The sequence below is a fragment of the Phasianus colchicus genome, chromosome 14 (genome assembly GCF_987193195.1).
Source record: "Phasianus colchicus chromosome 14, bPhaCol1.hap1.1, whole genome shotgun sequence".
NCBI lineage: Eukaryota > Metazoa > Chordata > Aves > Galliformes > Phasianidae > Phasianus > Phasianus colchicus.
The window spans coordinates 11,976,479-11,991,510 of record NC_143449.1 but is presented as its reverse complement, the minus strand read 5'-3'; the positions used below and the strand labels follow the sequence as shown (position 1 = coordinate 11,991,510).

At 39.6% G+C, this 15,032-nt stretch overlaps 1 protein-coding gene and 1 long non-coding RNA gene across 6 annotated transcripts in view; one reads left to right on the top strand and one right to left on the bottom strand.

Moving 5' to 3' along the window:
• The window catches only part of LOC116229669 (uncharacterized), a 292,007-nt gene extending 290,500 nt beyond the window's left edge, over positions 1 to 1,507 (top strand). Inside the window, exon 8 of the long non-coding RNA XR_016471104.1 lies at positions 933 to 1,507. This is a non-coding gene — a long non-coding RNA (uncharacterized LOC116229669). The remainder of the gene's footprint in view (positions 1 to 932) is intronic.
• The window catches only part of DACH2 (dachshund family transcription factor 2), a 266,697-nt gene that overhangs the window by 13,750 nt on the left and 237,915 nt on the right, over positions 1 to 15,032 (bottom strand). For all 5 annotated transcript variants that reach the window (XM_090150273.1, XM_090150274.1, XM_031594302.2 and 2 more), the window contains exons 8-9: positions 2,966 to 3,111; positions 2,303 to 2,450 (exon numbers count right to left, since the gene is read on the bottom strand). In XM_090150273.1, the coding sequence (XP_090006399.1) occupies positions 2,303 to 2,450; positions 2,966 to 3,111 (294 nt within the window). The remainder of the gene's footprint in view (positions 1 to 2,302; positions 2,451 to 2,965; positions 3,112 to 15,032) is intronic.

Below are 15,032 nucleotides of genomic sequence, written 5' to 3'. Positions count from 1 at the left end.
TGAGAGAAAATATGGACAAACTTCCCAGGTAGAAAGGAGGTTGAAAATTAGCTTAAAATACAGGCATGTAAATCAAGAACTTTTTAATATTCTCTCCATTACCAATATCTTCTTCTAACAAAAACTCTCTTAAGATCTGTATAGTAACTGACTGATTGGACTAAAAATGGGTAACAATAAAGTATTACAGTGCTTCTCTACAGCTCTGTGTTAGTAGAGCTCAATGTTCTTTACAGTCATCTCGTCTCCCTTCTAGAGATGGAAAGCAGGACAGTGCCTTGACAAAGATCATCCACAGGTCACTGGTACAGCCCTGCAAGATTTGGCAGAAAATGGAAGTATTCCATTTCTGACTTCTGTTCCCAATCTCAATTTTAAACCCAACTATAAATAAAATTAAACCTGTAACTAGAAAACTATACAGCATTAATTGTAGCCAGATGATTCACATGTTCATTGGGAACTGCTGACACTGCCTAAGGTTGTATTCCCTCATCTATATAAATTCAGGCAATAAAACGTACCTTTTCCTTTTAAAACCCTGAATCTTAATTCCGTGTTTAACCTTATCTTTCACCAGCACCAGGTTACCATTTTTTTTGTTTGATGTACTACTGAACCATCCAGTGATGGTACTAGAAAAGGTAGGTTGAACTATCAGACAAAAAAGAATTTGAGCTTAAACATAAATGTCCTGTTTCAAAATGACATTTACTAGTCTATATTCTAGCAAACGCTCTGTACAGGTATTGTTAAAATGAAAGCTGAATTTACATTTGCAGTATTTCGCAATTCATTTTATTTGTTTGCTTCACCTGTGTGAAGATATCTGTGAATTTTAAATCACAATATTGTGAGAAAAATTGCTAAAAAACATGGAGATGTAATTTTCTGTGCTGACTTGTTTATCTAACTCTTATCAATTTTTACAGACCTGAATTTGTGATTGCACCAGTCAGGGGAATAAAAGGATACCACTGCATGAGCGATCTCTGAAAGATTTAATAAATTATGAATGCCAGAATGCGATCTGGAAACAAAACTTTGGAAAATTGAGTAACCCATGTGGAAAAGTCTATCTGTGACTTTCTATAATAATGTGGATGTCGTGATGACCTGAAAAACAAACAGTTCTGAGGATACTGATTATTGGAGAAATTCTTCAAGCCATAAGTCAACCAAGTTTGTGAAGGACTTAAGGTTTTTGTTAAGTTAAATATAACTGTGGAGGTACCTAGTGTTTTGTCTGCCTACACCGAGATTAAGTTTTGTATTACAGAAATACAGCTGTCTCTTCTACACTTACACTGGAGTGATGCAATGATTCTGAACACCCACCACAATTTAACAACTTCTGTAGTATTCACTCACTCCTCACAACTTGACTTGAAGCGTCCTTTGTCAGCTCTTAGTGAGCCTTGGTGCTGCAAACAGGTTCCTCACCTAATTTCAATTCAAAACGTACAGGAAGAGAGTAGTAGGCACTTACATCTGTAGCCTTATCTAGCTTTATCTTTCTGATTTCATGGATGTAATCCAGAAGTAGCTTTCGGCATATGAAGAACTATTTCTCTCCTTTTGATGGAGATTTGAATTTTAAAAAGAAGACTGCCTGCTTTACAATATCATAGCGAAAAATTTAGATTTACCAATTTAATTGCCTATTATTATCAAAAGCTTCTAAAGAGTCATGGTTCTGTCTTAGAAGGCCTCATGTTAGGAAAGCTTTCGTATCTCACTCTTCAGATGGAAAAAAAAAACCCAATGTAGGGTTATTTGTTTCAGATCTTGAATTACAAGAAGTTGCCTATCTAAGTGCAACTATTTGGTTGCACTGAAGTTGTCTAGAGGACAAACTAGCTGATTTAAATACTCCAATTACAGACATATTATCTTTCTCAAAATAAGACTGATCCTCAATGCTTGGAGGATAATAGCAGGAAACAAAAGAAATTAAAGCTGTCAAATGAAGAAATCGGGCTGGGAATACACAGACGGTGTGGTAATAATGCATGTGAAAGCCATGAAACTGAATCAGCTTTCCCTACAGAACCAGCCAAAATGCTCTGCGGCCAGTTGCCCTCCAGGAAATAATCCTTCAGTCACTGTTGTCTGCCTACAGAAAAGTGTGCTTCATTCTGTTTTTATTAAACTTAAATCTTTCATTACCAGTGCTAGTCCACTGCTACATTACACTGAAGTATGAATGTCAGTTAACTGAGAGTCCTCAGTAGTTCCAGCTGGAAATGCCAAAGGGTTACACATTTAATAGGTATCTAAACTCCATTTTTCACTCACTCACCTCTGCTTTGCAGCTCAGCTGTAAGTTGCCTTTCCAAGCTCTCTCTGAGTTCTCTCTCTCTACAAAGCTCCATCTTTAACTCTTTCTTTTCCTGCTGTATCTGCTTTTCCTGGACTCTGGCATTGTCCACAGCCACTTTCAGCAGGCCCTAAAACACACGCAAATGTGAGACCTGAAAACACCATTTTGTTTCTGCAGTGACAAAATTCATCCATTTACTCCCGTTAGAAAAAAAACACCAACAAAAACTTAGGAGCCTATGGACATTGAATGCACCTGGCATTTAAAGTGGTGAAATGTTAAATATGAGCAATTTTGTGGTATAGCTTTTGCACATTCATCCTACTGGTATGGTTTATTACAAATGGAATGCCATATCATTGCTGACCTTGGTCAACTGCAGGGAGAAGCAAAGGAGAAATAATGAGACTGGTGAATTTTAATATGACCATTATTGCCAACTATTAAGTCAAACAGACAATGCATAAAATGTTTCCACAATCGATAATGCCGGAGAATGAAAACCTAGGCATTACATTAAATTAAAAAAAAAAAAAAAATAGAATTGCAAATACAAAATAGTTTCTAACTTTCTAAAAGAGTGGCAGAAGAAATACATTTTATCTGTTACGACATAGTCTGGCCCTATAGAGAATAACTTACCTGAATGTTGGTTAATAGCGTTTCAACTGATGAAAGACCATCAGCAAAAAGAAATGGCGCTGGAAATCCAGGAGGCAAGGCCTGTCCAGCCAGTTGGACTTTATCTAAGGTTGGTTTCATTATTGGAATGGCAATCTGGACCTCTTCTGTAAAGACAGGTGGTTTAAAAGCAAGATCAGAAACTATTGGAAATATAGAGGTCAAAGAGATTTTTAGGAACTGTTTCCCTGGAAGTCAGAATACAAGCAGATCAGTGAAGCTGATATCGTTTTGGTCTTTGGGCAGCCATGGTTATTACTAAGGCAAGTTTGCAAAACAATACAGAGCAATAATAAATATACTTAAGGTTATAGCATCGCTCTAATAGAGTACAGATCATTATATCTCAAATTCTACAAAATTATACTACCGAATTATAACAGTATTATGCAGTTCATTAAACCTGAATGACTTTTCTTCATTCTATCATGTTTGCTATTCTGCAATGAGCATTTTTAGTCACTATAACCTTGAAAAAATTCTAATCAAGAAATGTACCACATCTCTTTACCCTTTTTAGCATTATCCTTCCCATACTCAGCAGTAAATAATCCCCACTGAGTCATCCCCTCCTGCTCATCCAACACTGGCTCTGGCTGTCAGAGAGGCGTCCGTGCAGACTCCCCTGGCAGGTGCCATGCTGTGGTCAGCCCCGCCATGGGCAGCGGCCAGAAGCACCACGCCGAGTTCTGTCTGCTGGGGGCACAGAGCTGATGGTGGGGGCACAGGAGCGGCTGGGGAAGAGTGGGCTGAGCCATGCTCTTGTGATGCACTGCCTGCAGCTGGATGGATGCATCCCTGGCACACTGCATTACTGGGACCCAGTAACCCGGTAACTTCCCATTCACACTCCCTGTTTCAGTTTGGTCAAGTTGCTAAAAATCAAGCTGTGCATGGACAGCAGAAATGTGCACTCAGAAAGAAGCAAATGCATTAACAATTATTTTCCCAAAATCCTTTACATTTTGTCACAAATCCTTACTAGCACGAATCTGAACTCAATTTTTAACAGGGCAACTTAATGCTATTTTAGGACAATAATACATGTATCTCCTTCTCTCAGATCCCCCCTTTGTGTACTACTTCTCCAATATTCACTTTAAGCATCAAGTTTACTGCTGAAAATGATGACATTAAAATCTACTAGCAGTCTTCAAAGCCAAATTCTGTTCACTTCTTTTACACTATGATGTTAAAAAATATTGGTGTAACATTCCAGGGAATTGCAGTCCATATATAATATTTTCCTTTAATCTCTCTGGCACTTGCAGAAATCATGAAGAATACCTGCTCACAATTGCTTTTTAGTAAAGCTTGAAACTAATCTATTGTCCGTAAGTTCATGATGCATGTGTTTTCTAAGGGCAGCCGCACAGCCAGTCCGGATAGTTTCATTTGTCAAGTGTCTCGGTCATATTAATTCCAGGATTTACAATTAGACCACACCACATCAAAAGGCCTCCCTCCCTTCTCTCACCTCTCTTATTTCAAAAACAACTCCGAAAGAATCTGACAACAACAAATTAAGCCCTGGTGTCTCTGCAGCAGTAGAATTATCTGCTTTAACAACCTCCAGGAGCACCCAGTGAGCTGCAAGTGCTTTTTGCCGTGTCTCAAAAACACACCCACTGACAACAAAGCTGGGAGCATTACCAGATTCTAAGTATTCTCTGAAATCTCTGCTGAGGGAGTATTCTGTTTTCACCCTATGAGTTCATTAAATGGAACAACTTCATAATGATTCTGCAGCACTAATAACAACAAAAGCCACTAACCTCTTCACAGCTACCGTTTTAAAGCTGTGCTCATGTAAATTAAACGATCCTTTAAAAAAAAACAAAACAAAAAAACAACTAACCCCACAAAACGGTCCGGCAACATACTCAGACCACAGAGGCTGTGATGGCTGAGATACACCATCTGTCACATATCAGTATTTTTTATCAGTTAGTAGTTTTTAACACGACCTGGTTAGTTGTTGCATGTGATGCTACACGGAAATAATACCTAAGTCATGGAGTCACAACAGACCAAACAGAAGTGGCATTTGCAAAGGAAAGTAACGCATGAAGTATGCATAATGGAAACCCATCGCTGCTTTAAAATCTCTAGAAATCTCTACTATTTGAAGATGAAAGTAATAACATTAAATTGGCTGAAAGGAAAATTACTATTGACTGTGAAGACAGGTTGCATGGTCTATGGTTTGTAATGTTACTGTACAGCAGATTGAAGTTTCAAAATAGTATTACTCTTCTTTAAAGGGATAGACACAGCTAAATTAGGTGCTGCTTGCTGCAGTGAGGATCAAATGCAAAAAGAATCATATTTCATCAGACCTAGTCAACACCAGGAAAATAAATAGAAATATAAGAGGTATGCAGGCAATGATTCATTTTGATAATCTGGCCCAAGAGAGACACATAGAGACAGCACACAGATCTAAGCTTCCACCAAAAGACAAATAGGACACAGAGGGTGGGAATTGGGATGACAGTGTAGCAGAGGTCACATCGATTTTCAGCAGCAGTTTTCACACAGATGAGATAACCCTGGACTCTATTTGGCCCATTGTTCATATCCTACCTGTCCCACAAGCAATAAATTTCCAAGTCCCAGAAAAAGGGCAGTAAAGAAGAAGGATTCTACTTACGACTTCTTATGATTAAGTTTTTGTGCTAACCAAACATGCTTTGCAGACCAAGGTCACATTGCATGTTAAAGTCTGTAATAGCTGAAAACTAGAAGAAGCATATTATGTTTTAGCCTATATGGGTGGAAACTGTCAAACCATTCATCATTTTTTTTTCTGATTGAAATCACACTCTGCAAAGATGAATGATAAATGCATTAGAAATCTATTTCAATCTTGTAATAGGTCTTCACATCTGAATGGTGTCTACATCCTGCCCACATTTTGAGGAAGTGCACAGTTAGGCAGAAATTTATTAGCTAGGCTTAAAAAATTCTAATTGGGAAAGCAATTAAAAATGGCATGTGTTGGAAGCATTTTTGAGGACTGCTCAAGTACATCAAGTACATCTCTTCAGTAGAAAAAAAGATGTTGATTTTAGTGTTTTGATTTTAAAGAACACTGAAGATATAAATGCTAAAAGCAGCACTCACATACAGTACAACAGAATAAACAAGAAATAAAGCTAGGGCAAATACTGTCTTACCAAGGACACAAACAACCTTCCTATTTATTGAAGCAAAGTGGGAACTACTTTTATTGAGCTTGTTTGTTAAACCTGCCATGCTTTATAATAGCATTCAGGAATCCATTTAGAGTGCAGTCTTTTTATTTTAATTTCTTGCTGGCATCCAGGTGAATAGACGAAAGCAAGAATTATATTGCAGAGCAAAGAAACACACTAACAGTGAATGGAATTATTATCCCAGGAAAGTGCACGGAAAAGTGCTAGAAAGTTTCCTGTTGTTAATGCAGTATACCAAAGTATTTCATTTTCCATCTTCTGCCTAAGTTGCAGAAATCAGGATTGGAAAATTAAGCATCATCCTATGGACTAAATGCAGCACTGGGAACATGAGTAACACAAATTGCTCCCTGCGTGACACTGCACAGCCCTAACCAACAGGCAATTTTATTTACCAGCTGGTTTATGTTCTTTCAAAAGACATGCTTTTAAATCCATCATTCAGATACCTGATACACTTGACATGTCACATCCCTCTCAAAACAAGCTAGAAATATTAAAGCTGAAATTTACATATTACTAAATGCTACTTAGATCATCATGTTATTTTCTCACGTACATTTCAAAACATATTTGTCTGGAGGCCTTACGTGTAAGCCTCACCAAAATTAGTTTACAGAACATAAGATATAATGCATAAAATAAATATATGATAAGGAAAAAAGCAGAATGAAATTCATAAGAAATTTAGTTATTAATCTGTTCGTTACTCATCACGACATTTGATCTCAGAAAACCTTCAGCCAGCATTAATAATACGGTTTTGGACATAGATGGCACTGGGATCATTCTAGATCTCTGCCTGTGGCACACAATTTAGAAAGCTAAGGACTAAAAGGGTTCATCATAATTACAATTCTTGAAGCTTCATATTTGAGTGATGGGGATTATATTAAATGGTCCACAGTTAGAAAAGAACAGCCTAGGTGCTCCAGTGGACTGTTTTAACCTTTAATAAAATAAAAAGGTATCCCCACCACCAGCTGAGTCGTATGTACACTCATCTTTCAAAGTAAGACATTACATTTCTATCTGAAATGGCATTATTTGCCCAAAGTTCTTACCAAATTATCTAATTGATAACCCCTGAATTCCAGTTGTATATCTGCTTCACAAAGACAGTGATAGCAGAATTAAGGCTAAGATAGCAATTTTTGATGGCAAGAAGCAGTTCTCCAAAAGAAATGAGATTTTTTTATTTTAAACTCTGGCAGCTTTTACACCGCTTACCTAGAAACTAGAATAATTGTTTTCTTTTGCAGAAAGGCAAGTATTTAGAACTATTTAAAGCCTGATAACCTGTGAGTCTGTGGGACAGGACCGACAGTCTTCTGTGCCTTAATCCCTCTGAATTCCTCCATAGTGCTCTGTGTGCCTTTCTCTCCCTCACCGCCTGCTCCTCTGCTGGGGGCCGAGCCCTCCTCTTCATTGCTGAGAAGAGAGACCTCCTTCTAACTTGGCACCCATCAGACTTCGACATTTACTGCTTTAACCTTGTGATTCAGGTGCCAAATTTGAAGTCGCTGCTGTTTTTCTTAATTACAGCCCCTGAATGAACAGGGTCAATGAATGCAACTGGGAGATTCTGACTGCTGCATTGCGCTAGCTTTAAATCAGACTACTTCATTTTCCAGTGCTTGATACAACTCGATCGCATACAAGCAATTGTCACTACAGAGCTTTGCTGTAAAGAAACTTCCCTTTAAAAATAGTATCTAATCACTATACATGCATTTCCAGACTGCCTTAAAAGCTTTCAGAAACTCACAAAACAGTAACACCAAATGCCCTCTGCTTCACAGTACCTGCTTCCCAGCTGGTTCTCACCCATGCAATCTGAAATCAACCGATTCTGTCCTGAAGCGTTTAGTAACGCCTTTCCATCGTTTTCAACATAGGAAAAATGTAGACCATGTCTGTTACATTTAGAGCAATGTGCTGGCTTGGGAAAAACTGAATAGTAAAACATGGGGAAAAACCAGAAAGCCAACTGTGCGAGCAGTGCATACACTTCTATTGCCACAGAGCTCCTCGCAGGAATTACGAGGGTGTGCTTTGCTGAAGGAGGTCATAAAGAAGGCATTTGGGCTTTGAATAGGAGAAGGAAGCAAAAAGCAAAGAAATGAAAATTTCAGTAAAAAAGGCTGAAATCAGAGTTTACAAATTGTCTTTATCTGTGCACTCTTTAACAAGGGATGAATAATTATACAGCTTTGACATTTTCATCAATGTTACCTCATTATTAAGACAGAAAATTACACCTATTTATAACTTCAACATATTTACAATGCCCTCTGATGCTCACGTGGCACTGACAGTAAAAGCACCTGAAAATACTTCATTAATTCATATCTTAACAAAAAAACCCCCATGAGTTAGATGAGATTTTTGTCTTGTAAAACATTAAAACTGAGATGAAGATTGCAGTGATTCACTGCACAGACATCGGAACACTTCACTGCGAAGAGCTTTAGTCTAAATTTAATATATACAGACTAGGAAAAATACAACTGATGCCACTTGAAGAAATTCTGTTCATCATGAAAAAGTGTAAGTGCAATTAATGCTACCAATAAAAATACTAAGAGCTTTCCAAAGTACTACATTTTATATGTACAATAATTATTTACAATTAATTGCTTGTGTGTGTTAGTATTATACCTGCTTTATTCTCTAAGCTGCTCCTCAGGCGGGTTTTGGTCATCTGAATTCCAGCATTTGAAGTTGCTCTAGGCTTTAACTTCTAAATCTAGGTAGGAGCTAATTACTATCAATCTGCATTTTCCATATGGCAACTTAAAACAACTAGTTACTTTCAGCTAGTAACAGCAACTTGTCATTCCTTGCAAGGACAAGGAGCAGTTTTTCTCCTGACAGCAGAGAAAAGTGAAAATGTGAATTATTCAATAAAAGGCCAGTAATAAAATTACAACATGGAAGAAAGGAAGAAAATGAAACAACAAACAAAATCCTGCTCGCGGCTATTACCAAGAGACCATATTTTTTTCTCAGCTAACTCTCCTATTAACATTCACAAAGGCTTTTTCATGGTGAGTTTTAAGTCTCATTGCAGTCTGACTACTCTTCTACCGGGATTTTAAACTGTCAGATGAGGATGGGTAGGAAGAACTTGCCAAGAAGAAAAAAAATTCTTCCATTTTCTTGGCGGATTCAGCTTTTCCCTATTAATGTTGAGATTATTTCTTCAACTATTTTGTTGCAAATATTTATGACTCCATATGGAACAACAGATGTTGAAGGAAAGGGATAGCAGAAAAGACTTCATTTTCAGCAATTACCCTGCTACTTGTTGTCATACTGTAGGTGTTCTTAGTGCATCTATTTTACACACCACCCTGTCCTTTCACACACTGCAAAAATGTCAGTTTGGATAATTAATGTAATAAATTTCCACAATATTTCCATCTAAAATCATTTCCACAATATTCACTTATGCAAATAAAATAAAGAAGGCAACAGGAAGAAGGAAATCAAGAAGGAGGAGGGGAGACAGGGATTGCTCCCAGTCCTTCTGGACGATCTGAGCAGGCATCAGTATCTCACAAAGTGCCTCAAGTCCTTAGTACAGACTCTTCCCTTTTTTCATTTGAGACAGATTCCAGATTTCTTGACAGCCAGCAAGAAATCACGCAAAAAAAACAAGGCTATCCAACACAAAGGGCAAGAAACAATGAAATTATTGCATAATGACAGTGCAGAAGTACGGTCTGAGTGTGGTGGAGGCAGTTCCTAACAGGTGAATGGCATTCGGGCTGAAGAAACACCTGTGAGCTGACCTGCCGGCCCAGCATCACAGGCAGCATCACAGCTGTGCCACAGCCTCGGGCAGTGTGAGTGACTCCTGGCTGAGCACGGCCACAGGCAGTGGCGCTTCGCCTCTGGGTCAGCCCAAGTGGAGCTGTCTTGGTGTGCAGCCGGCTGTCTATGAGGGCTGCATGCAGAGCTGCTGAGCCTGCCCAGTGCCCACGGAAGGGCAGCCTGTGCCTCCGCAGCCAGGCACTCTTTCATGATCCACGCATAATAAAAATATACAGTGTGCTTTTAAATAATTTTCGTCATTTACTCCCTCTGCTGCAGTATTTGGTAGTATAATAAATAACCTGAAACAGATCTCATTAGCAAGATCGCGTTTTCTCATATTCACAAAACCCACACAACCACATAAATGCTTCCAGAGAGCTATGATCATTGAGACCAAATCCATTCCAGGATGGCAGATGTGCTTGTGTTCCCATTTTGTACCTGAAAAGCCCCACCTGCCTACTTCATCTGCACATGTGCCACCAGGAAAGGCTTCTCACTTTGTCTGCCTGGTCTGGGAGCAAATCAGATGCCAGCTGTGCAGGTGTGAGATGAGGGAAGGATACACCTAAAATGGTACTGCTCCATTCCAGAGGTCCGTGATCCTGAGCTTGTGCAAAGCCAGCCTGGAACAGAGACACACGCTGCCTGCTGGCCTCAAAGCACTAAACTGAGTTCTGTTTGGCCACCAGCAAACGTAACGGCCCACAGAACACAACCATGTAGAGCGGTGCTACTGGACATAAAGCCCCCTGATCACCAAGCAGAGCTGAGTGGTGGCCAGGGAGCAGCTATGGGGCTCTTGGTGCTGTAAGAACACGGCCAGAAGAGCCCTAAACCTCACAGATATGAGTACAAATACCACTGTGATGTCTGCTGTAGAACTGCAGACAAGTAATACTGAATAGAGATTATAAAGTTATGCATTATATGATTTATGTTAACACAGCAATTATGACACAAAAGATACATCATCTCTTTTAATTTGTTTAAAAGTAGTACCAAAATAATATCAATATTGTAACCGTTATGTTCAATTTCTTTTAGTACATGTATAGCTAGCAGTTAAATCCCTCAAATATTAGAAGCAGGCAGAGTACTCCATTTCCTATTCTTGGATAATTATTCCTGCTTTATTAAGGTTTATTTTACAACTGTATAAAATAGGTTATAAAGGACAATTCTGCTATTATGTCCTCCCCTGCTTAGGCTTAATAAATATTATATTCCAAACCATCCATTAAAGCCAAGCAGTGGAGAAAATAAGAGTGGTAGTAATCTCTTCTACAGATGTAAAATACCTTTAATAAAATAAGGGTGTATAACAGTCAGGAACAAATTACTGAGGTCTGCTTTAATAAAATAGTACCCTTAAAGAAGTATTACTCTTAAGGCACTGACATTCCCACTGGTGATGCAGTGTATCCTTTCAAAGCAGTATAGCTTGTTAAAATGGCAAGATATCTTTTTGCAATAGAGTGTTTGTGTCCAAGCCGATACAAGGTTTGTATAGAATGCATCCAGGGAGCCATAAAACTGGTGGGAAACATATTTCTCCGTGGTATTTTAGTACTTCGAAAAATTCAATCACTGGGAAAAAATGTTTTGCTGTAAACATCTGAAGAGCCTTATAAAAGCAATGGCTTCCCACAGCACCTGCTTAAATAATTTTAAGAGGGAGTATGTCTTTGCTCATCTTCTAAAACTTGTAGAAAGCTTCTCCCATTAATTTCCCTGGCGCTGTGAGGCCAGGGCACTTTTAATCAGAAATAATTACGAGTACGGTTAGGGGACGTTCACCAGAATTATTTTTGGGCTGTAGAGATAAGACAACTTTCTACACCGACTGCTTGGAGAAACATGACTGCCGTAATAGGAAAACAGATGGAAAGATGATCACCTTGAGGTTTCCTTTTGAATGAATTAGGAATTCTTCAGATGTCAACAAAGGACGTATCTCTGAAGAAGTATCCTGGCATTTGCACTCAGTTTGGTTACACAATGATTTTATGAATGCTAGTCATGAAGAAACACAAGAAATCCATCCTTTCTAAACTTACTTTTTAACTGGTTTAATCATCTGGGTGAGTAGCAGTTCTGTGCCGTGGCTGTTACGGCACAGTCCTTGCCATGTCCTTTTTCAGCCTTCCAACACAGCTCCCATCTCACAGCTCCTGGGCATGCTGCCTGCCTGCCTTGGTCCTGCTGCACCAACCTACACAGCACGAGGCTTCCGCCCGCCTCCCAGCACAGGGCTCAGCGGCACTCCTGAGCACTGCTGTCCAGATGATGCTGTAGCTCTTGCAGGTATAAAGGATTACAGAACTGAACCCTACTGCAACTGAGCCTCTCTTGGGCTAGAAAGTGGTCAGGATTTGGCTTATTCGAGTCCTCCTCCCCTCCTCGACAGAGAGGGCAAGTAATAGGCCCTCTGATAGAAATGTTGTCCTGGCGTATCGATATTACATCTTAGTGACAGAATGATTAGGCTCCCATATATCAGCGTTACAGCAGCTCAGTGCGGGGAGCTGCCGGTCCATGGCAACGCAGCACAGCTCCTTGCCACCGAATAATTACACAATGCTCTGGGGAAAGACAAGTTTTCCTAACACACAGCCAATCTATCAAGAGGGAAAACTCTTCCTGACCCAAACAGCAGCTGCGATCACAGTATGAGTGTGAGCTAACCACCATAACGTCCTCATCCACTACTTTGCAACCAGTAACTGTTAAGTGTACTGCTGGCATTTACCCTGCTGGCTCTTCTAAAAAATCAAACACTGGGGAAAGGAAAGAAAGTGGAAAACTTTCTGCAGAAAGGAGCAGCTGCCTGACATTCATCTGCTCTACTCTTCCTTCACATCAGCTTGAGTGCCGTGCCTGGCTCCTCGGGAGGTGCAGTGAGCAACTCCAGTACATATCTGAGACCAAACATCTCTTGCAAAAAGTATTCAGTAAAGTATTTAAGTTGCAAGTTGTTATTGTGTCCTATGCTTTCCCCTAGCAGACTACCCATACAGCCCAGAACCTGGCCAGTGCTCTTCCTCTTCCCTCTGCTTGACTTCAGCCACTTCTGCCATGCAGCTGAACCAGCAAAGGGCAGGACCTCATGCTCTGCTGTGGAATGTGGCACATGGCGAAGTATGGCAATAATACCCCACAGCTTAGACTGATTTCTTTAATAAAATCCTCATGTCCACTGATGCCAAAGCACAAAAGCTTGAGCACCAAATAAATGAAGATCTATTTCTTTTTCTTACAGCCATGTGCATGTACAATCCTGTTCTGTATTGGTTCAGGATTACAAACAAATCTCTCCGTGAAAACTTTCCAAAACTTCACCTGGAAGCTCCCAGTCACTATAAATCCTAGGCAACGTTAAGATAAAAAATGCCATTAGAACCATCATAACTAAATAAAACCTTCTCAGGAGATTTCTGAATACATCTCTTGGATTTGCATGCTTCTCAACTAAAAACAAAACACAGTCTAAAACAAAACACATATTGGAACAATCTATGCAGAAACCCAGTATTCCACACCTCCCACTCATTCACAAACAGGCTTCAGAGCAGTCGTGCACTTGGCTGGACTGCTGACAAATCCAACCTTGTGGAAACACCACTGTCTGCAGCTTCTGGACTGGGCAGCTGGGACCTGGGGGCAGTGAGGAGCTGCAGAGCACCCTGCTGCCAGCCCCGAGGAGGAACAAGGGGAGAAAAAACAGCACTGCTGGAGGCAACCTCCTGCTGCAAATTCATACATTGAAAAAGCAGGTGTGACCAAAACAAAAAACAGTTTGCCCATATGCAGTTAAAAAAACTAACTATAGAGCATCAAGTGGAAACTTGCACATTGTCTTCCAAATGACAGAAATAAAGGCTCCGTGCTCCATTAATGCATCTGCCCTTCCTGGGGGATTTCTACAAAGTCAGCTGGGAGGAGGAACTTATTCATGTTTTAAGTTGTATCTAAAACTCTAAAAGCATAAACTCCTTCGAGTGTGATTAGGTTTTCAGTATTGCTACTGTGACTTCAGCGTCTGAGTTTGAAGCGTTTTCCTACTCCAGCAGGCTTGCTCTCTTTGCAGGGCAAGCTGCATTTCACTTTGTTCACTCTAACTTCTTGCTTTGAAACTGTATTACGTGAGAGAGTAGCTGAGAAACCTATTCATGATAGTGCACAAAATGAATCTTAATGAATCCCAAACAGAATGACCTACAATCAATGTACACTGCCTGCTGCAGTATCTCCCTGTAACACTGAGGCATTTGCTCAGAAATTTCTCTCTCAACAGGGTCCTTTCTTTTTTTGTAGCACTTAACTGACTTTTGTCTGCTCATCTCCCTCCAGTGTTGCTCAGGTGGCAACCTTTTATTCCTTGTGCAAACACAGTTGGATAATGCCGGATGGGCTACAGGTGTGTACTTCTATGGAAGGTCTGATACATGTCAAGCAGTGCTTTCTCTGGGCTGAATAAACAGTGAAACAATGTTTTAATTGATTATTAAAAAGGAGAGGTTCTAGGCTGAAAGTAGTATTCAAATCAGTTTTAATCAGATAGTTTTTGAAAATTCCAAAAGGTACTGATGCTGTACTATCGCACTGTGTCATCTGAGCACGCAGCTTTAATAAAGGTTACTGCAACACATGGTGATAGAAGCTATTTCTGAGTGACTTTTGCAAACACAGAACTACATAGCCGATGAAAAACAATTAAGGAATCAAAATATTAATGAAGCATGAACTCTCCCTGGAAAGGTATTTTCACATTCAAAGAAATGAAATAAAATACGTGTTCTTCAAGAGCCAAACTGCCCAGGTACTCTGGAATGTCTGCAGTTGAGTCATTCTCAAGCAATAAAATAGACTCTTCCTTTCAAACTGCATTTATTCTCTAATAGTAAACACTTAAAATCAATCTGCACTGCTTCTGACAAAAGGACTTTAAGTTGGATATGAAGTCTAGAACCACAAAAACAATCTCT